Source organism: Chaetodon auriga, chromosome 5 (genome assembly GCF_051107435.1).
Source record: "Chaetodon auriga isolate fChaAug3 chromosome 5, fChaAug3.hap1, whole genome shotgun sequence".
In the NCBI taxonomy this organism is placed as follows: Eukaryota; Metazoa; Chordata; class Actinopteri; order Chaetodontiformes; family Chaetodontidae; genus Chaetodon; species Chaetodon auriga.
In genome coordinates this window covers 15,542,688-15,565,673 of record NC_135078.1, presented here as the reverse complement: position 1 = coordinate 15,565,673, position 22,986 = coordinate 15,542,688, and the positions used below count along the sequence as shown (strand labels likewise).

Genomic DNA, 22,986 nt, shown 5'->3' with positions numbered 1-22,986 from the left:
ATAACCACTATGTAAAACATATTAAATACGTACCAGTTTCACCTCTGTGCGGCTTTCAACTAGTTTCTGTTCATTTTCCCCAAATGTCCGTACTTAATATTATCCAGACAGCTTTGAGCTGCGCACTCGCTGACCACAAAAAGTGTCGTGCCAGGAAAAAGAGGAAGAGTGAGAGATCGTTTTTATTTTCACCTCCTCTCAGCTGCAGATCAGGAAAGGAGATGCATAACAACCAATCAGAGACGCCGGAGCAAAAGTGACGACAGCATCTGCATCGCGTTGTGGTCTGGGAAGAAAAAACAATTAAAAACAATTATTTAATACTGTTCACAACCTTCATCCCGAAATACCACCTTAACATAATTTAAAAATACTTCAAAATGTTTCTTGTTATTTCTTTCTTTACACATCATCAGTACAACATCCCCCTCATCAAATGAAGCATGACACTCAAATTTCCTCTTTCATTTTAATGTAGGTGTGACTTTTATTACTGGCCCACTTGATCCACCACTCCTTTTTTTTTTCTTTTTTTTTTCTTTCTTAGTAAAACATACGCGATCAGAAGTGAACTACACATCCCGGAGTGCTCTTGATCACCTCTCCAGTCTGGATCTATGTGATTTGGCGCTGAGCTGCAGACCGAGCAGCCCTACACTAAAAGATGGGAGCTTTTGTTGAACCAGAGCAAGAGGGAGCTAGAGATTATTATGAAGAGGACTGCACACCGGAGGGGGGCGAGAATTGAACAAATCTGTCTCTAGCACGGTTTTCAGTAAACGCTCCAGCCCCTACATCAAGGAAGAGCCGAGCGTTGGGATTGGGCAGCGACAGATAGCGTAACAACCCCCTCCTCCTCTCTGTTGAGAATTGCGTTAAAACGAAAAGGAAAGGCCTGCGCTTTATCCATATTAAAGGATTTTTTTTCATTTTTTTTCTTATAGATTAAACGAGGAAACGTTGCTGGCTGGCGTATGTGTTTAGAATGGGACACGCTGAAGGTATTGACTTTTTTTTTTTTAATTTCCCCGCATCTCTCGACTCGGCATCAAAATCTGTGCTGCTCCTTTGCTCTCCTCTTTAGCGATAAGCGTGTTTGCCAAAGCTGATGCCGCCGTTGGTGCATGTTGTTGTCCCCCCCCTCTCTGTCTCCACACGGACCGTTTTTTGGTCGTAGCTAGCTTATTTTCAGGCACATTCTCTTCAAACCGCCAGTGATGGAGGTATAATCACGCTAGACAATTTGATTTAAAGGGGCAAAGGCAGCCATATTGGCAGTGGAATGTTAGCCTAGCCAACATTAGCTTTCTCTTTCATCTTGTTCCATGTGTGGCCCTCAGAAACGGATAAACAATAACTGGAAACGTCCAGTGGTGTGTGCTGACATGTGAAGGGTCTCACCCCCGTGTCGTGTTTGTTATTCTGTCGGTGTAAACGGTCCACATCTTTTCAAAGACAATCCCTTTGATGCCAGGTAGCTCCAGGCTAACATCGCAGAAAGCTAAAAGCTCATTCAGTGAAACATTTTGCTCTGCGCAGTCTTTGTGAATATAACCACACATTTTTAACCAAGCATTTATGTTTACCACAGCAGATATGAACCCAAAATAGCACCAAAAGTCGATGTATGGAGCTAGTGACCGTTAGTTGACACCTTGTGGATGTTTACATCACCGTCATCCACCTTTGGCAAACCTGGGCAGCGCGAGTCTCTTTCCACACGAAACCACAGTGAGACCGTTCAGGGCGAACGTTCAAGCCTCCACACTTTTAACTAAATTAATCACGAAAGATAAGACGAGTGTCAAGCAGAAGAGGGCAAGCCAGACACGGCAGCTGCTCTTTGTTTTGTTTGTGTTAGCAGGCCACCATGTGTTTGTGTTGATGAAATAAAATGATCTATAGCTTGTGTAAAGAGGCACCACACGGATGATTAATGGCTGTGAAAGAGGAGTACGAGCTGCTTGGAGATTGTTTAGAGAGTTGAGAGCAAGTTTAAGATCAGTGATGGTGATTTTGACTGGGGATTTGCCCAGTTTTTGGACGGATTGACCATACACGTTCACTTACGGTCTGCTGTCATCTGATATCCAGACAGCTCAGTGAGTTTATCAGGGCTTCAACTAACAAGCACTTTTCTTCATGGATTAATCTGCAGGTTGTTTCAATACGTCAATTAATCATTTGGTCTGTTAAAATAGGGCAAAATTGCTTATCGAAATTCCTCAGAGCCAAAGTCAACATGATTTAATTGGTAGTTTTATCTGACCAACAGTTCAAAACTCAGTTTGCTATTATGGAAGATTAACAAGTCAACACATATTCACGTTTGAGAAGCAGGGAGCAGTGATTTTTTTGAAGTGGTCATCCACTATTAAATGCCTCAGCTCTTGTGTTTTGTAGGAGCTGCAGTTAGATTTGAGAGATACTGAATGGGCTTTCAAGACGGTGCAACATGTGGCATCACCTCATAAAGCATCAAGGCCACTGACTGGCAATTATTTTCTTCTCTGTTTGCAAATATGCACCATTAAAATACAGTATTTATTTCTTTATTTATTTATTGTTTTAAAAAAGATTAGCTTTTAAACTGTATGTATGTAATATGACATTCAGCAAAGGTCCCCTGCTTGAACCACACTGGAGATGTTGATTTACATGTTACACAGACATGCGTCTTAACCACAGGGCCAACAGGATCCTCTGGTTCTACAGTTTCACATTATCTTGAGGCCCCTGTCTTAGCTGTAAATATTCCCTGGGTCACAATCTAGTTCCTTCCTCAATACATATGTTTGATAAAATTACCACAGACCAACTGTCACACAGCAAACCAGGAGCAGGTAGTGTCCCAGAATAGGAGCTCTGGTAGGTTTCTGGGCCTATTATGAAGCTGCCATGTGTAGTCTGCAGTATGCACTGTACCTGATGGGCACTTTAACTCAAAAGACACAGGCATAAATAATGCATAGAGAGTGGCAGGGACTGGGGGGTCAGCAAGGGACCAAGAAGTGTCATGCAGAGAGTAGATTTGTTAAAGGTAATGTCAGTCCGGTGCTGCATGTTTGATCATTTCTTAGAGTTTCAGCATCATCTTCAACAAAATATTTGGGTAATTTGAAAACACAGTGTGTATTTGTTTCAGTGATAATCCTTTAATCCGAGCCTACCTACAAAGACACATGTGTATAGACGAGCCCTTGTAATAGATCTCCATTCTGGTCTTTGTTTGTTGTGTTATTTGTTGTCCGGTCTGTCTTTCCATGTGTGTGAAACACTTTAGAACTGGGTTTTAAAAAGTACGATACTAGTAGAGCTTTATTTACTTACTTATCTGCGTCTCATTTGATTCCATATATCTTTGTCAACAGGTCCAGTCAAAGAAAAAGACAGTTAAGGATGCAGGAGCCCAACAATGGATTTCTCCTTCTCTTTCATGCAAGGGATCATGGGAAATACAATTCAGCAACCCCCTCAGCTCATTGACTCAGCCAACATCAGACAGGAAGGCACCTGCGACACCGGCAGTGACCCGGGCGAGGATGGTGGACCCTCCTACGATGCTGCCCTGGACGCAGAGTTTTCCTACCCGCCGTCGGCTTCGGAGGACATGTCGCAGGTCTCCAATGGCTACCCGCCGGGTCTGGGCATGTACGAGCCCCAGGCCAAGTTCTCCATGTACTCGCAGTTCCCCAATGGCTCGGCTAATGGCTACGGTGCCATACGGAGCTACGGAGAGCATGGTCTCATGCCGGGGGAGGGGACCGTCCTGAGAGGTCCAGGCCTCCAGGAGAGGCCTTTGTCTCCTGTGTCTCCCCCTCTGCCCACACATCACCCTCACCTCCACCACCATCACCATCACCCCCATCACCACCACCACACACACCACTTCCACTCAAACCCACCTCACATACAAACCCACTCGCACCCACAGAGTCCTCCACCGCCCCCACTGCCCTCCCAGCACCACTTGTCCCAGACGCCTCACATCATGACCCACACTCTCCCACCTCCTCCCCCGTTACACCTGCCCTCCTCCAGTCCTCCTCCTTCCCTTGTGGACAGTACCCCCTCTTCTCAACCCTCCCACGCCCCATCCAACACCCCTGGTGGGGTGCTGAAGAAAACCAGCTCTCCAGAGATCAAGCTGAAGATCATTAAGACGTATCAGAACGGAAAAGAGCTGTTTGAATCTGCGCTGTGTGGAGACCTGCTGCAAGAACTGCAGGTAATGCATGCATGTTAAAGTTACTTACACACACACACACACACACACACACACACACACACACGTCCATATTTATCACTGAAGACATGGTGGGCAGAAATGCTGTTCATTTAGGACAGGAATGAATGATCTTCTACATGTTATGAAAAAAAAACATGTATACTTGACCTTAAGGCTGAACTGAAATCAGTTAGTTCATCAAAGTAAATCTGCAACAATTGTTATTAATTATTTGTTATTTTTCATGTAAAAATACTCAACATGTTGGTTCCAGCTTGTCGTATGAAAGGATCAGCTCTTTATCTCTGTTTAATTTCATTGTCAATGGCATATCTTTGGGTTATCACATAATCCAAGCAATTTAAAAATGTCAGATTGGGTTCCTGGAAAATAGGATGGACATTCTTTCACTGTTTTCGGCCATTTTCTGAATGATCAATTCATTGATTATTTGAGGAAAAAATTATCTGCAGATAAAACGATAATGAAAAGAATTATTATTGATGGACAATAAGTTTCTTGAGAAGGAAGGTTTTGTCATTCTTGACCTTGGACAAAAATTTGTTTTGTCTTAGTTTATAACTGCATTTCACAGTCCTCAACAATGTAATCACAAGCCTCTTGGCTTTTTATTTTGTCTGTATTCACATTTTTAGGAATGCAATATTAATGTCCACATATACTGTACATTATTTTTAAACCTTGCTTTTATATTTGCATATTTTACTGATATCTGCAAATCAACAAAAGTCAAACTTTATGCTCAAATAAGTAGCGGAAAACAGCCGACTGACCTTACCTCGACCCTCACCCTGTCCCATGCACTGCATCTCATTTGTTATGCCCCTCTAACTTGCACCAGAAAATTATGCGATGATCTCATTCATTATTTAAAGTTTACTTAGACCAAATAAACATGAACAAGCTACAGATACATCTGAGGGATTGTCCCGAGAAATCAAATTTATTCCAAAACCCTAGACAGGGGGAACCAAAAGTAGAATTTACCTACAGTTAGTGCTGCAACTCACAGTATTTTAAACTATTGATTAAAGAAATACTTTGTCTTCTAATCAGTTAATTGTGAAATGCCAGAAAATAATGAAACGTGCAGATTAGAAGTTCAAGGAGTCCTCAAGTAGCATGTTTTGTCCAAATAATAGCTCTTCAGCCAGAAACACTCAGTTTATTTTTATGTAGGATCATGAAGGAGGAGGTGTTACCTGTATTTTTTGTTTGTAATTGTTGGCCCATTATCAAAATTGTTGCTGATCAATCCATCGATTAATTGACTTTATGTCTTGGTTCTACATGCAAACAACAGCATATCTTGCATAACATTGCACTGACTAAAGTCTTATCTCTCCAGTAACGTGGAATTGTTACACTGTGGGCATCTTGGTTTGCTTTTAATCGTCTTCCCACCATCACTGAAGAACTGGATATCTGAGGAACTTTTGAAGGCAGCAGACAGAGAGATCCATTTCTGATTTACTTTTATAGCCAAAAGCAAAAAAAAAAGCAAAAAACAAATAGTTAACTGATGTCCTTTTTTTTCTATTTTCTTCAGAAGGAGTCTCAGAAGAAAGAGGCTGCTCAGATGCAGCGCAGACATGAGAGGAAGAAGGAGAAGAGGAAAAAGAGTGCAAGGCTGCAACTGCAGGTCCAGGAACAGAGCCTGGACCAGAGCCAAACACAGCCAGGTACTACGGGCCAGACAGAGGACATCTGCATCCAGCCTGAGCCGATAGAAACACCCCCAGCGCAGACAGAGAAGCCTCAGAAGACCGTCATCAAAACTGAACCAAAGACGCCCAAGGCAAGAGTACGACTGTTTTCTCTCCATCGCAGTGTGGACTCTTTGCACGCGGATCACTGCAGATTGCGGTAAACGTATTTGTCCATGTTCACCTTTAGGTTCCGAAGGTCCATCATCCGTCAGTGATCCAAGAGACGGGCTTCTGTAAGGAGTTTGTGATAGGAGATCTTGTGTGGTCCAAAGTGGGCACCTACCCCTGGTGGCCCTGCATGGTCTCCTCTGACCCACAGATGAAGGTCCACACTCGCATCAACACCAGAGGTACGAGCACACGTGCACCAAAGATCACTCTTAACACTCACGCCTCCTTTCTTTCACAAATGCATGAACGTGGAAGGACACAAACACCACCGCTTGTTTTCCTTTCACTGCCTCCGTGCAGGTCACAGAGAGTATCACGTCCAGTTCTTCGGCAGTGTCGCTGAGCGAGCGTGGATCCATGAGAAGAGGATAGTCATGTACCAGGGGAAGCAACAGTTTGATGACCTTCAGGCTGAGACTCTGCGCAAGGCCACAAACCCTGTAGAGAAACACAAAGTACGTATGAGTGCACCTGAGAAATATTGCCAGTGCAGTTGTCACAGAGTTGTGAGAAAGACATGAACCAGAGTTATTTTACAATTCAATGATAAACTTTACTCCTAAGTTCTCAGACACCAGCCAACTCGATGCATGATATTATTAGGGCCAATTATTTTCACTTTTTAATTAAAAATGGTTGCAAAGTCTTTTTTAAACCAGCCTGGTTGCCAGTACGAGTACATGCCTGGGTAAGCCAGTGTTGATAAGTTTAGAAATAAAGTTAATTTGTTTTGCATCTTATTTCACGTTTTCTTCTCCAGCTCCTGAAGCCAATCCCTCAGCGGGAGCGTTCTCAGTGGGAGGTGGGTGTGGGCCATGCTGAGGATGCCTTCGTGATGACACGGCAAGAGCGAATTGACAACTACACCTTCATCTACGTTGACCCAGACCCTAATGATGCCCCGCCCACCAAGAAGCCCAACATCAGATCTGAGAAACGAAACCGGCGCTCCAGCGGCTCGGTCAGTAAGAAGGAAGATGGAGGAGTCAAGTCACCAGAGAGAGAGCAGCCGCCGCGAAGGCAGCTGCCACGCAGACAGTGTAGCGTTTCAAACACAGACGATAACACGAACCTCCAGGCTTCAAATGAGGAGAAGAACCAGAGGGGGGACCAGCGTAAGATCAGCTCCCCGAAACAGAACGCTGGTTGTGATGCACGAGCACGGCAGGACTCACCGCCACCAGTGCGGGCCTGGAAAACAGCAGCCGCCAGAAAGCTGCTGCCTCTCTCCATCACCATGAAGAGGCTGAACGTGGAGATTACAAAATGTGACTGGCCTCTCCTGCAGAAAAAAGCAGCTCCATCTCCAAAAAGAGACAAAGAGGAGGAGAAGGAGGAGAGAGTGGAGAGAGAGGCTAGGCAGCCAGACCTGGGGTACTGCTCCCCTGAGGTTGGTGTGACTCAGACAGACAGAAGAATGTATACATGACCGAGTTAACAGTGAGGATGTTTCAACTGTTGATGCTTTCAGCAGGACAGCAGAGCTAAACCTGAGCCCAGTCCTGAGGAGGACGAAGACGGGGAAGAAGGGGAGGAAGAGGGTGAGGAGAGGAGAGGCTCCCCCGCCAGTCAGAGGAGTGAGGAGGGAGGAATGCAGCAGACCTCCTCTCCTGGATCACACCACAGCAGTCCACAGGGTTTGTTAAGCGCAGACCTGCAGGGTGTTTTGTTTTGATGAATATTTGACGTCTGAAGTCAGTACGAGATGCAGCTCAATATTTTTCTGTGTTTTCAGGTTCTCAGGAGAGGAAGCTGCAGCGGCGCTCAGTCAGGAGCCGGTCTGAGTCAGAGAGAGGCAGCGATCCCGTCCCGAAGAAGAAAACCAAAAAGGAACAGGTATCAGTCCTTCCCAGAGAATGCAGGGTTCACACCAGAAACAGCATGATTGTAATGTTCAGATTGATTTCAGTATTATATATATATATATATTAAAAAAACGAAAAACAAGGGGTGTTGTTTAGGACATGTTGCTTCAGTTAATAATATTTTCTTGTTTACTTGTAGGGTAAACAGTGGAATTACTCTTTACACAGTAATATACCAGGAGCGTGTGCTTGAATGTATAGAATGCTGTATTGCATTGCTGCAAAGTTGACCTACATTCAATTTTTTATTCCTTTTTTTTTTATTCCTCTGTATCAGTACACCGGTTGAAATGAACAAAGGGGCTTCATTATTTTATGCAGCGCCAGTGTCAGTCTGAACATGGCCTTAGTGCAACATTTCCTTCAACTAATCAGCTCCAGCTTGAATCAAAGTTAACACCACGATGACCGAAGTTTCCATGTTTAACCTTCCACAGGCAGAGATGGCTCCTGAGACCACGCTGAGGACGGGTTCACAGAAAGGTAGAAGACTGTTCTTTCATGCCTTCCGTGAACCTCTGTGGTGGGAACCCCTTAAACTTCAAGAAACTTAAATCCATCTTTTTTTCTTTTTTTTTTTTTTTTGCTCCCCCTCTGTGATCCTCTAGGAGCCAGTGAGATCTCTGATGCCTGCAAGCCCCTGAAGAAACGAAGCAGGGCGTCAACAGATGTGGAGTTGGCTTCTTCACAGTACAGAGACACCTCTGATTCTGACTCCAGAGGCCTCAACGACCCACAGGTAGGCTTAGAAAATATCCAGAGAAAGACCCACGAGCATAAAGAGAAAAATACTGCACTTCTCCCGCACACAAGATATGTTTAAACATACGTCCAGAGGCCAAAGTTGGAGTATACTCACAGCATGTTTCTTACTTGCAGAGATGTTTACATTGCATAATGCAAAATTTATAAGACCAAAAATCATCAGTGTCTGTTGAACTTTGGCTATTTTCTGCTTTTACTTATGCATTTTCAGCAATGTGCAGGACTGTTTTTTTTACTCATGACAGCATCATAACTGGAGCTGAAGCAGTCCGTGAATCAACAGAAAATAAATCTGCAGCTGTTTTGATTTATTCTTTAAGGTGTCTTATAAGCAAAAATGACAGAAATTCAGTGCTTCCAGATATATTTTTTGCTTTTTTTTATGAGTGTAATCTGAATATACTGGTAATGTCACTTTGACAAAGATTAATCAGTTAATCGAGAAAATAATGAATTAGTAATGAAAATAACCATTGGTTTGCAGCCCTGATCATGTCTGGATATCTATACTCGAGTCGTCCAACACATTTGGCTTAAATCACACAAAACACATCAAAGTAGTTGCTCTTTCTTTTTATCTCACAGGGTTTATTTGGGAAGAGTCTTGATAGTCCAGCAGCAGCAGATGCAGATGCTTCAGATACTCAGTCTGTGGACTCCGGCTTGTCTCGTCAGGACAGCAGCACTGGCAAGAGAGACACCGTCTGCCAGGTCAGCGCTGCTCATGATCCATCTCTGTTACACTCTTTTATTAAAGCTTTCAGGTGTCAAGTTATATGACGCTCTGACCAACTTGGTGCTTATTTGTAGATCTGTGAGGTGTATGGAGAGGGTTTGCTGGTGTGCGAAGGCGACTGTAACAGACAGTTTCACCTGGAGTGTCTTGGTCTGACGTCCCTACCTGAAGGCAGATTCACATGCCTGGAATGTAGAAATGGTGAGCGAATCAGAATACGGGTTCCCTTTTACACCAGTTGTGTTTGCTCTTTACTATCACAGACTCTCTGCCATTCTTTTTCAGGCAATCATCCTTGTTTTAGCTGTAAAACAGCAGGCCGGGAGGTGACGCGCTGCTCTGTGTCCGGCTGTGGTTGTTACTACCATGAGGATTGTGTCCGTAAGCTCCCAGGCACCACCGGCAGTACAGGCGGAGGCTTCAGCTGCCCCCAGCACAGCTGCTCTACCTGCTGCCTGGAGAGAGACCTGCAACGAGCCACTAAAGGTAAAATGGCTTCTGCTTGGTTTTGCAGCTTCTCTGATTTCCTGTTTGAGTCTGCAGTAGAAGCTGCTGCTATGTCAGTGTTCTGTTCTGAAAAACGAAACTGTCATGTTCCATTATGGTTTCTAGCTGATGTTATTGACCAATACAAAAAAGCTGAAATGCAAGATTCAAGGCTGTACTTCCCTGTTAGAATGTATGAAAGAAACGTGCAAGTGCAAATAAGACATAGTGTGTTTTTCTTGAGGGAAATTAGACTGAGGAAGAGAGGACCAACAAAATGGTGCCACTTTACCTTGACTGAAATGTGCTGCATTTCCGGCAGAATATATGATGACGTATTCTTGCCAAGAACATCCAAGTATAATTTGCGTCTTTGACACCTGGCAAGATTAAAGCTAGTTGTGTCTGATTGTGGCCGTACTGTAAGTACTGTAACTCAGTACCGACTGAACCCCTTGAAATAGGATGTGCCCTCTCACCTCGCTGTCTATCCAGCGTTGATATGAAGAACAAAATTGGCTGCGCACATTGTTCACATAAACTGTAAAAAAGAATAAATGATGTTCTTGGATATTTGTGTGCCAACATCTGGAACGTCAACACGGGTCATGGCATTGCACCTGAAAAGTTGCAAAAATGAGCGTGTTCACCCGGGTGTCATGTTTCCATCACTGCCGATCGGAGCTGGAGCCGATAGATTCCTGTGATTACTGCAGAGTCATGTGACCTGGGAGTGAATGACGATTGTACCCTGTCCCACTGAAGACAAAAGCCAGATGTTTGTGGGTTTTACGTCCAGTGTGAAAGGGGAATACTGTTGGAAACAAGTGTGAATGTTGAGTGTTGACAGACTGAAGTCTGAAGCCTTAAAAAGCACCAAGTGTTCATGTTTTCTTCCCTTCTAATTTCCTTTAATTACAGCTGGAACCCATAAAGGAATCTGACCTCATTTATTATAAAAACTCTTTTTTACGACTCTGTGTCCTGTACTGTATCACAGCTACATGACTGGTGTGACGCTCACTGAGTCCTCTCCCCCTCTCCTCTGCTTCCCGCCCAGGTCGTCTGATGCGTTGTATCCGCTGTCCGGTGGCCTACCACACAGGAGACAGTTGCGTCGCGGCAGGCAGCGTCGTCCTCACCCACCACATCATGATCTGCAGCAGCCACGGCAGCGCCAAGAGGAACGGCCTCCTCACCTCCCCTGTCAACGTGGGCTGGTGCTTCCTGTGTGCCAGAGGTAAGCTCTCACAACTGTACACACTAACGGCCTTCCTCTCCCACAGCTGCAATCCACCAGTGACCCTGAACAGACAGAGCAGACTGATGCAGACGTGCTTAATTACCCCACGCTTGATGTTTTTGCCTCCACCGGCTGATTTCAGTCCTGTGATAAAAGATCACTTGCACCTCATATTGGAGTATCAACAGGACCTGATCAGCCTCCATGTTTACAGTTTTTTTTTATTTTGGAGTAAAACCATTTTGCTGTGGTATCATCTCATGAAAACTCACATACTTCTTTTAGATATTTTGTGTTTGACTATTTTATCTTTTTAATGTTACATGTTTCGTGTTTGGCATTGTTGTTCATGAATAGCAGTGTTGTGAAATGTAATGTTTGTTTTCCATCACGATACTAATACTGTGAATGATCCAGGCTGTTACACTGCACTCCACTTAATAGAATCCCATCCGTCGTGGATGGTGATGAGTTTAGATCGGATGTTTTGCCTGTTGAAGTTGAGTGCATTGTTTGGCCTCTTTGTGTCGGGACAAACCTTGTTTTACTTGTTTCTTCTGTGTGTGTGTGTGCATGTGTGTGAGAGAGACTGTGCGTGAGAGTTTGTTCTTTCTCTTCTTTTTGTGAATTTTGGGTAATTTTCTAGTTTGACTGCGGCTTACCCCCCGTCTCTTCCTGTGTGTCTTGTGTAGGGCTGTTAGTGCAAGACCTTACTGACACCATATTAAGTTCATATGCCTATAAGTCCCACTACCTTCTGACTGAGTCAAATCGTGCTGAGTTGAAATTACCTATGATTCCCTCTCCTTCGTCAGCTACCAAAAAGAATGTTGGGAAAGGTAACTGCACAGTTTTTCTCTTTCTCCTTTGTCCCACTGGTCTGTGTTTGTGTTGTGCCTGCTCCCGTTCTGATTTAGTTTCCCCTTTGTACGCATCTTTCATTTCAAAGCCTCGAGGTGCAAAATTAATTAACTGGTTTCATGTGCAGTTAATTTGAATGCAGAGTGGCGCAAAGTAACCTCAGCCAAGTTCCTGACACATTAACAGAGACAATGGGCCTCATGCAAGAACAGTTGGTGTTATTATTTCCAAATCTCGTATTTTTTTAGAGGGAACATGAAGGGTTGGGTGTACCGAACCAGGCTTTTTGTAAATTTCCCCTTTTCACAGACATTTTGACATGTCGCAGTTGGAAAAGCACAGGTGTGAATAACAAAATTAACTCAGCTTAGCTGCTTCAGTTTCAGGGTCCTGCTATTGTGCATGCTGGCTCCCTGTAACACTGTCATGACTCCCAGGGACACCTGAATAGAACAGCCACCATTAATGTTGTTAGTAATGCCTGTGCTTGTCCCACTATGACAAGTTAAAAGGATTGTTTCTCGTGAATGTCACCTGCTCACTGGATCAGCCTTAGCATAATTGATGTCCCCAAATCGAAGGAAGGCCATGTGCTCGCCTTCATTTGTGGGCAACTTTCATTCAGAAATATATAGAAAAGCTTCATCACCTGCTGTCAGAAATCAGCAGACAAAACCAGAACATGTTTGGCAGTGTCAGCAGTGGTATTAGGGGACCCAAAATTCTAAGAAAATATTAATGCAACTGCCAGCGATGTGTCATCGGAGCAGCGCTGCACTGAGACGGAAACAAAAAATGAATGTTGTGAATAAAACTCTAAACTCAAAGTTCACTTATTTAGCCGTTCCCCAGGAACTGCCAGCAGCCATGGCCTTCTGCAGCAGGTGGAACTTTCCCAGGTGTCATCATGTGACCTAAACACAGGGTCTGGGTCATATATCCCCTGCCTCTGGTTGAGCTCATGAGCTTATTTACCTCCACATTTAGAGGGAATGGTTTATGCTAGTAAATATCTCACTACAACAAAGTGGTCCATGACTTAGAGGAGGCGACATCACAGAGATGGATGAGGGAATATTATTCAGCGGGTGATGGTACGCTGTTAGGTGCCATGGAGGATTTTCTAAAATATGCCAATAAAATCATAAAATCTTGCCAGAAATACCATTCAGTAAAAATCTGGTCTATTGAAGTAAACAACTAACTTAAGCTGATGAAGACATTTTGATTTTTTCTTCCCGTGGAGAAAAACCGACTATCCATTCATGACTTGTTCTCTTCAGTCGCTTTGGATCTGTTCGTACTGTGGTTCTTGCACGAGGCCCATTGTGAGATTGGTTCGTGCTGTGCATGAACAGCCAATCTGGATGTACATCTCTGCAGTAAAGTTGCTCTAAATGGAAATAAAATTGGTTATCAAACCTCCAGTCTGAAACTGCTGTATGATGCCCTGATGCAGGACGCTCTGGATTAGCTCAGGTTCTGTCTGTGGCTTGTGGAGCTTATCGCTGCTGGTGGCTCACTGCTTCTCTGCTTCAGCACTCTGGGCTTGGTTTTGATTTGAAAGGCCTTGTCCAGCCTCACCTCTTTTATGCTGACTGCAGCTGAGTTTTATTTTTGACTGAAACTTTCTGATGAAATGAAATTTTGGCTCACCCCATTTTCTTGAGCTTTGACCTGCCTTGGATGGAATATAATCCCAAATCAGGACTAGATTTGAGTACAATTAAGCAAATATGAGTTCCCAAGTGCAAGAACAGGGAAACTTAATCACTTCAAAAAAACATTTTGCAAATTGCAGTTTTATAAAAATCTAAGATTCCATACAAGCTGGTCTCTTCAGGATGTGATATGTGTGATGGGAAAAGTTTGCTTTACTGGCAGGACTGCATGCCTGCTTTTTGCCAATAATTTATTTGAGTATAACCCTGATTAACTGTTAACTTGCTGGCTGGTTTTATTCCTGTGCTGCCGCATGTCTTTCCCATAGACTGGTCTTGGTACAGTGCTCTGAATCTGATTACCAGACATGCTGTAACTGCTGCAATAAAACTTGTGACTGGGTTTCCGACCATGTTCAGTCTTTTGTCACATAGTACGGCAGGAGCCTTCAGTCAATCAAAAAGCTCCTGGCCTGAGTTTTTCTAAATTTAATTTTGCTGGAAAACTATGACCTGGTACTGTATTTGTAGGCTTTGTAGTATTTCTACTTCTCTTAGGCTTGTCTGCAAATGAGATTCAGAGTTTGTCCAGGTTTTAAGGTGCATCACCTAATCATACACTCCTCCTCTCTTTGCATATCAATTTCCCACAACGCATGCACACACACACACACACACACACACACACACACACACACACACACACTCACTCTCTCACACTCTCTTACACACACACACACACACACACACACACATGTGTACATCCATACAAATGTAGGAGGCAAGTTGCTGTGCTGCGACTCATGCCCGGCTTCCTTCCACCCGGAGTGTCTGGAGATGGAGATGCCGGAGGGGCCGTGGTCCTGCAGTGATTGCAGGGCAGGGAAGAAACCTCACTACAAACAAATTGTCTGGGTCAAACTGGGCAACTACAGGTACGCAGAGAGCACTGATCATAGACTGCTGAGGCTTGTGCCAATGTCAGTTTATGGTATGGTTACATTTAAAGGATAAGTCTGCTGATGCTCTCTGTTTCTCTTGTTATCAAAAATTCCATGAAAAGACCAAAACCATCAAAAGATTGATCCAACTAACAAGTGTTGTCTGTGTAGACCGATTCTGATATATCTTATTCCTTTGTGCCACAAAGCTCCATTGTTGTCCAAAAACCAGTAAGAACACATAATTTAGCCACACCGTTGCACTGGCTGACAAGTCCCTGTGTTACAGTGAATATGACACTGTGGTTGCTTTTGACTCAATTCCACATACACCGTCCTGCTGCTGTAAATACTCACCATGTGTATCCATACACAGCTGAAAATAATCCCAGACAAATGCATTTTTTCTCCGGTTTGAGTAAATTTTGTATGTGACCCGTTTTTCAAGATTTCTGACGTCTTTTGGAACAAACAGGCTGAGAATCAGAGACAGGTTGGAGATGGACTAATGTATAGTTGGTTTTTGGTATTTTCATAGCATTAGTTGACATTAATAAAACTATAGAGTGGCACCTGTCTTAAGTGCAGCAAGACGAATCTGCTTTGCACCTGACACTGAAACAGGATGTGACATTATAGATGCAGGTATTCAGGAAACATTGAGCAGAGCACAGCAGTGCTGTTTTCCTGTGTCACACTGACAGTCAGCCATGCTCTTTAATATTTCTGCAGGAGTTTCTAGTCTGCATGCATGGTATTAAAATGTGGTAAGGGGACGCAAATGATGTCTCTTCCATTTAAGAAAAATGATAATGTAAAAAACAGAGTTTCACAAACATGAAGCTATAATTTTGCAGGAAGTTAAGGAGCAATTTATATCGCCAGAAACAAATTCTCATAAAACAAAGACGAGAAGTCCTGTTTGAACAGTATTCTGCAGGTGTGACACTACCCTCAGGCTATAATAACTTTAGATTGTGGGTTTTCTCATTTGTTTTTACCACACTTGTCTCTTCTCCTCACTGAACAATCCACCTGTCTTGTCCCCTTGCAGATGGTGGCCAGCAGAGATCTGCAACCCTCGCTTGGTGCCATCAAACATTCAGAGCCTTCGCCACGATATCGGTGACTTCCCTGTCTTCTTCTTTGGCTCCCACGACTACTATTGGATCAACCAGGGCCGCGTCTTCCCCTACGTGGAGAATGACAAGAACTTTGTCACGGGTCAGATCAACATCAACAAAACCTTCAAGAAAGGTAATTTCCTTCTACTTTTAAGGCAAATCTATTGCGATTTCATCCTTTTAAGCTGTAAGAAGGATGGATTTCTGAGGTATTGTTGTTGTTTTTTTTTAGCTCTGGAAGAAGCCGCTCGGCGGTTTCAGGAGCTTAAGGCACAGAGGGAGAGCAGGGAGGCTCTAGAGCAGGAACGCAACTCTCGCAAACCTCCACCCTACAAATTCATCAAGGTAGTGTCATTTTAATATTTAACCCATGACAAATAGCCCAGAAAGTGTATATGTTGAATCTCTCTCCAGTAAGTCTTCAATGTTCTTACTTATTCTATTGGTGCTGTGTTTTCCTGTCCCAGTCCAACAAACCAGTAGGGAAAGTGCAGGTGCATGTAGCCGACTTGTCAGAAATCCAACGGTGCAACTGCAGACCAACAGATGAGCATCCCTGCAGCATCAACTCCCAGTGTCTCAACCGTATGCTGCAGTACGAGTGTCATCCGCAGGTCTGTGCGCATGTTTCTTACTGTTTGTTAAGCTAATTTCTTTGAGCAATAACAAAAGCGAGACCGTCATGAGAAATCGCACCTCTTAACTTTCTTTATATTTTGTTGTCAGGTGTGCCCTGCAGGAGATAACTGTGAGAACCAGTGTTTCTCCAAGCGGCTGTATGCAGAGACGGAAGTGGTAAAGACAGACGGCCGTGGCTGGGGCCTCAGGACCTGCCAGGCCCTCAGGAAGGTGGGTGTTTAATGCTTAATGGCCAGTCCATTCACTGAAAACCACATCAGCTTGTCAGTCTTATTTACTTTCATCTTTAATGTGAAGTGAAGCAGTTCTAAATCATGGATAGCTACACAGTCAAGCTTTTGTGTGAACCAGCTTCCTACAGTATGATCACATATACAGAACTTGGTTTGTTGTTTCCTCCAGGGGGACTTTGTGTGTGAATATGTGGGAGAGGTGATCGACTCAGAGGAGTGCCAGCAGCGAATCAAACGCGCCCATGAAAATCACGTGACCAACTTCTACATGCTCACCCTCACCAAGGTAACGTCACTGACACTGAAACATTGGTCAGCAGAGAGAGCAGAGAGGCGTTTCTTCAGGTCTGGTGTCTTAATGTCTCTCTCTTAATCTCTCTTCATCGTAGGATCGCGTGATAGATGCCGGCCCAAAAGGAAACTCATCTCGGTTTATGAACCACAGCTGCAGCCCAAACTGTGAAACACAGAAGTGGACGGTAAACGGAGACGTTCGCATTGGACTCTTTGCCCTCTGTGATATCGAGCCCAGTGAGTTCACATGTACCCTGTTACATTCCTACTTATGTGTGACATGCACTGAGATCAAGCCCGATGATCCATTTGATGTGAATCTTGTCCCTGGTGTTCCTGCAGACACAGAGCTGACATTCAACTACAACCTGCACTGTGTGGGCAACAGGAGAACGTCTTGTCACTGTGGGTCAGACAACTGCTCTGGATTCCTCGGGGTGCAGCCATCGGTGAGGACGTGTACCTCTCCTCATCGTCCTAGAGTTCTAGTTCTAGAGTGACTTCTGGAAAGCTGTGTTTGATGCCATTGTCATCTTCTTGTCATGTGTCCTCCAGAGTGCTGTGGTGATGGAGAAAGAGGAGAAGGCCAGGAACGCCAAGCTGAAGCCGAAGAAGCGGAAGCTGCGGCCGGAGGGCAAACACACTCACGAATACTTCTGTTTTCGCTGCGGAGAGGGAGGCGAGCTGGTGATGTGTGACAGAAAGGACTGTCCAAAAGCGTACCACCTGCTGTGTCTCAACCTCACCAAGCCACCATACGGTAACGACTAACTGAGCTTGTGTGTCTGTATCTGTGTAATTTGGGTGAATTGAACCTTTCCACATATTGATATTGTGACAAAAAAAAATGTCAGAAAAAAACCTTTGTGTTACAGAAGTATGTGTTTTCTGTGGATTTCAAACCACCTCTCTCTCTCTGTCTGCCCGCAGGACGTTGGGAATGTCCGTGGCACGACTGCAGTGTTTGTGGAGCCCCGGCCTCGTCCCTCTGCGACTTCTGCCCCCGCTCGTTCTGCCGGGACCACGAGTCAGGGGCGCTGACCCCCTCCTCCCTCGAAGGCCGCCCCTGTTGCTCCAGTCACAACCCTGTCAGCCCCCTGGGTTCTAACTCCAGCTCGACCCAGCCGCGCCACTCCGCCCTGAGCCCCGTCAGGGTCAAAGAGGAGCCGGAGACGGAGGCGGGCCAGCCGGCCGCAGAGTGACACCACAGCTCCCCTCAATACCTCATTCCCTGTAAAGTGGCGCGCGATGAAAGGGAATACAGTGCTTTTCGACCAGTGCGGCGAGACACACCGACGAACACCTCGATGCTGCTTGTGGCGACCGGAGCGTCAGCAGGGGAAGTGTCCAGGCATCATTGCGCACAGTTCTTCCTCCTCTCTCGCCGCAAAACACCACCACGAACACTCTCCACAACCCGCCTGCACCCACCGGAGGGCCCAGACCTCCACCACCTCATTTCTTTTTCTGTTATTTTTACAGCTGTGGAAATTTTAAGTGTTGTCACGTCGTCAGTTACCGGCACTTTGAAGAACTCCATGAGTGAGGTGGAGGGAGAGGTAAGAGAGAAGAGGAGGAGGAGGAGGAGATGTACACCTCTCCACCGCCACGCTCCTCCTCTCCTTGTTTACCTGCTGTAAGCCGTGGTCGGCATCTCATACACAGGATGGCTGTGCGGAGACGAGCCCTCCTCCGCAGCCCATCGTCACTCCCGCTGTGATCTGTCGTCATATTTATCTCTTCTTCTTCTTCTTGGAGGACGGGATTGGGGGGAATGACCGATTTTGTGCAATTTTTTCAGGACCACACTACATTCCAACCTTCCTTAGACATGGTTTTAATATACTTATGGGTATAGATGAATATAATTATATACAGTATCTATGTTTGTTAATGTTTACAGACAGATTTCTCTCACTTCATCTCGGTGAGTGGTGTATTATGTTTGTTTGTTTAGGTGTTACGCATTACGCAGACCTCCTTGTGAAAATAGTCCTATTAAGGTGAAATATAACGGTATATAGTGTAATGGTATGACATTACAGAAGTACTTGTGATTTTCATATTGCCAGTCTCACTCGCCATTGTGTACATAATTGGCTCATACTATTGTAAAGTACTTAAAGATCAGGAGGGACGGAGCCTCGCCTCTCTGGTTGTTCCTGGAAGAAGGAAACGCTTTTTTAAACCACAAGACAGATCCTTTTTATTTTCCTTTTCGATAAAGTTCAGTTCCCACGTTTCCCCCAAGCAGTTACTGTTCTTTGTATTGTAGATGGAGGGGCTCAGCTTGTGATCACTGGTGCTGTCTTAAAGTATTTTTAATCAGCCTTAAGTTCGACTCTGGCTGTAGTAACTACTGCCCAGACGCAGTTCATTTTAGTAACGTCGTGTACTGTGACTGCTTTGATGCTTGTTTTGGGTTTATTTGTTGTTGTTTTTTTTTCTTTCATTTTTTTTGGTTTTGTTTTGCCAAACTTTTTTCTGAAAAGCACTTTTACACAGCTTGTCGCGACACAATTTACCTAGGTCATACGTATACAGAAATGTATATAAAAAGAACATAAGACAAGTGTTTCAAAATGGATACCTCTTCTTCTTGTAGTAACGTCAGAATTTAAACTGTGTTGTAACTTTTTTCCTCTCGGTCGGAAACGTGGAGAGTGCTTGGAGAGGTTTTTTTTTTTTTTTTTTTTTTGAGGAAAGTGGCCTAAATGCTGTTTTGTTTTGTTTTGTTTTGGCACAAGTAGGAATGACTGCCAGCCCGGCTTTGTACAAAACAGTGCTCGGTGTCCTCGAGAGGCACTTCTTCATTTTCCACCTGGAGAACATCCTCAAGGCTGGGCTTTATATAAAGACGTAATGGTATAACAACAGTCCAGTTCAGTATAATGTACAAATACAAACTTCTGTACAGTGTTTTTAATCTCTCATCTGTCAAATCCAAATTTTTTGTATTTATTGCACCACATTTTATACCAGTTTCTTTTTTCAAACACCAGTGCAGTAATTTGTCTCCCTCCCCCCCACGGTGAAAGTGAAATAGACTATTTAAAAAAAACATGGGGAGTTTTACATGATATATCTGTATCTAGTCATTGCATAGGTTTATGTTTTTTGTCTTTTTAACATTCAGTGTAATGATTCCACATTTGGTAACAGCCGCTGCTCATCGACCTGTATTGTGACTCACTGTATTTGGTGTTAAAAGCAGTGTGAAGCAGTTCAATATTGGAATGTAAAGTTTTGTTTTCGGAGCAGGTTTTGTGCTTTTTTTTTTTTTTTGCTTTTTTTTTAATAAGCCTGGACTCAAGTGATCATCGCAGCAGTTCGTGTGTATCCATGCCTCAGCCTTTTGCTCATGGTCCTACCCCAGTGCATCAGTCACATGACCATTTGTTTGTGTTTTCTGCCCTTAAAAGATGTTTTTTTTTTTAAAGTCTGTTCTGTGTTTAAACTCGAGCAACAGGATGAAATGGTGCCAATGTCCCCACATCATTTCAGTTCAGCGGGGGTCTCTTTGAATAGATAGACTTGATACAGTAAATCATAATGAACTAAGAATGGGAGCCAGTGGATGCAGAAAAGGGATAAAAAATCCAGACATGATTTAAAACATGTAGAAAAACTCTGTTAATAATATTTTGTGTCCGATGTGGTTTATCCTCATTAATGGTCTAAAAAATATATGAATATGCAAATGTGTTAATTTCAAAAGTTTACTGAAAAGTTAATTCTCCGTGTGTGCACTTCAAATCTCCACATCACTCTTGTGTAAGTTGTATTTTGGATGATGATTGGTTTCCACGCAAGTGATGTCGCAAAATCAGCGAGCACACACGTCTTCGACTCAGATTCAAAGCACAGAGAACATAGAAATGAGTCATTAGATTAATTTAAAAACCAAGTTATAGTGTCAAACATGCATCATTCTGCACAGTGCAGGTCAAACATCCAAACGGAGTAACTAAAGGCAAATGTTTGAGTGGAGGTGGACTTTGATATAGTAAATATATGCACATAACACATAAATACATAACGCAGACACAGGGGCAGGCGTGGACTTGGAGAGACAGAGTTATTTTTCCTCTTTTTATGTCTGTATTTGTGCACAAACTCAGCATTTTCAACGTTTTCACTTTCCTGCATTCAACAGTTCCTCTCCTTGTCTCTTTTTGTTATTATCGCCCCTTTTAGGAAGCTGAACTCGCTGATTTTCTAAGCACTGCTCCCAAATTTGCCAAACTCATCACATTCAGATGCATTGTTGTTCAGTAGTTCATTGTAGGAACAGGGCCACTTCAGTACATGTTCAGTATCAGGTAGGTGCATCATGAAGGCACTTTTACGTACATACTCAAATGGTCTGCGTGTCTAAACTTGAATTTTCTTTATTTTTCTATTTATTGCTGTATTATTTTTTTACACAGGATTCATACGTGTGATTATCAGGCCGCAGGCATCCTTGACTTTTGTGTTAATGGCTTCTGAGAAAAATGTCTGACTTATGATTTTACTCTAACTCGTCTTACAGCCTTTTTGTTCTTTTCAAGGTGACTGTTCAGCTGAAATGCATGCTTCCAACATCAGACACTGGTTTAATCCTCTTCTGTAGTCCGTTGGAGAGTCTTTAAATGCCTGACTTAAATGCCAATCTTTTGTTTTTATTTGTTTTTTTTTTTTAACCATATTGCACAGAGATTGTGCAAAAACCGAACAGCCTTTATTGTTTTGCACCTGCAGATCGCATGATCATAAATTGCTTTGTGCCAGTTTGTCCTCTTCTGCCCTTCCCTGCTGATCCAGCAGCAGTATTACGTATGTCTGATTTAAATGTCCCAGCGTGCATCATTTCATTTACTGAAAATACTGATCTGATGTGTATGTTTTGTTGGTTTATTCTCATTGTAGTGCCCACATGTTTTGTTTTGTTTTTTTTAAGAGACAGCATGTTTGTTCTCGGTTAAGTGACCCTTAAATACGCCTGAGAAAGATTTTTTGTTAGTGTCCAGGAGTTTGCTAATCATTATTTTTCATATACACTTAAATCTAGAATGGACCACCCCCCCTTGTTTGTCAAAGGGTATGTTTCAGTTCGCTGTGATGTCTTTTTGGTTTTTGTGCAATGTTGCCGACTGTCATTAAGTTTTAATTGACATGCTGTCAGAGGAGAAATAGTGTTGGAATAAATAAATAAATCCACCTTCATAAGCACTCTTCATCTCTTTTTACTTGTAAAATTACTTACAGTAACTCTAACTGGGGTCATATCTATCTCTCTTGGTGTTGCTTCAATTGAGACGTGGATGAACACAAAATACCATGTTGATTACTGTTCAACCTGTGTTACTGCATATTGTTGAAGAACTTGTAAATAGTTTGCATTGAACTTGCATAGAATCATGTTACTGTGGCGTGCTCTTTTTGCCTGTACAATTCTGCTTCTAAATGTGTGTGACTGTTGGGACGACACTCTTTTTGTACATGACTGTCTTTTTATTTGAGAATATTGATTCTGTCCTTTTTCATTCTAAAGTTGAGTTTGAAGAGTTCAGACATGCCTGAAGTTTGACTTTAATAAAGCTGTACTCTGTCTCAGTGAAAAGCTCTTACTGTACGTGATTTCTTAACGGTTTGAGAACAGAATTGAGAGAAATAGATCTGCCTTCTTGTTTAAGTGGTGGTAATAGCCCGATTTTTACGGTATATTTACCAAGCAAATGACTGATGTGCTGAGTTACCAAAAAATTCTATAATAATAATAATAATAATAATAATAATAATAATAATAATAATAAACGTACTGACATTACATTAATTTCTAAAGTGAAGTAAGAGAGTCAGGGCGATCACATATGCAGAATGCAGACTCAGAAGTAAAGCAACTTAAAGCTAGAGCACTTGTGAAACCAGAGTAAATAGTCAAGTTTAATTGATTGAATAAGGCAATAAAAATGAACGTAAACGTCACTGATTTAACCTCTAGGTGGCAACCTGTAACGTGACGTG

At 43.3% G+C, this 22,986-nt stretch overlaps 1 protein-coding gene across 3 annotated transcripts; it reads left to right on the top strand.

Annotated features, from left to right (window-relative positions):
* The first annotated feature begins 671 nt into the window (after positions 1-671).
* nsd3 (nuclear receptor binding SET domain protein 3) lies at positions 672-21,689 on the top strand. 3 transcript variants are annotated; one of them, XM_076730553.1, is made up of 25 exons: positions 672-1,001; positions 3,372-4,228; positions 5,799-6,047; positions 6,146-6,308; positions 6,430-6,584; positions 6,890-7,519; positions 7,604-7,766; positions 7,865-7,965; positions 8,432-8,477; positions 8,603-8,733; positions 9,345-9,470; positions 9,570-9,696; positions 9,781-9,981; positions 11,042-11,221; positions 11,917-12,063; positions 14,525-14,681; positions 15,742-15,944; positions 16,044-16,156; positions 16,279-16,425; positions 16,538-16,660; positions 16,853-16,969; positions 17,073-17,214; positions 17,320-17,426; positions 17,533-17,737; positions 17,908-21,689. In XM_076730553.1, exons 2-25 carry the CDS (start codon positions 3,416-3,418, stop codon positions 18,177-18,179), a joined length of 4,818 nt encoding a protein of 1,605 aa, XP_076586668.1. In that variant the 5' UTR covers positions 672-1,001; positions 3,372-3,415; the 3' UTR covers positions 18,180-21,689. The 3 variants fall into 3 exon arrangements, with proteins under 3 accessions (XP_076586668.1, XP_076586669.1, XP_076586667.1); XM_076730554.1 differs by having other exon boundaries at positions 5,799-6,053; positions 12,040-12,063; XM_076730552.1 differs by having other exon boundaries at positions 5,799-6,053.
* The last annotated feature ends 1,297 nt before the right edge of the window (positions 21,690-22,986 follow it).

Coding starts and splice junctions, on each gene's coding strand:
- nsd3 (XM_076730552.1), top strand. CDS start 3,416: ATGGATTTCTCCTTCTCTTTCATGCAAGGGATCATGGGAAATACAATT. Junction 7,767..7,864: donor ACACCACAGCAGTCCACAGG/GTTTGTTAAGCG, acceptor CTGTGTTTTCAG/GTTCTCAGGAGAGGAAGCTG. Junction 16,426..16,537: donor AGTACGAGTGTCATCCGCAG/GTCTGTGCGCAT, acceptor TTTTGTTGTCAG/GTGTGCCCTGCAGGAGATAA.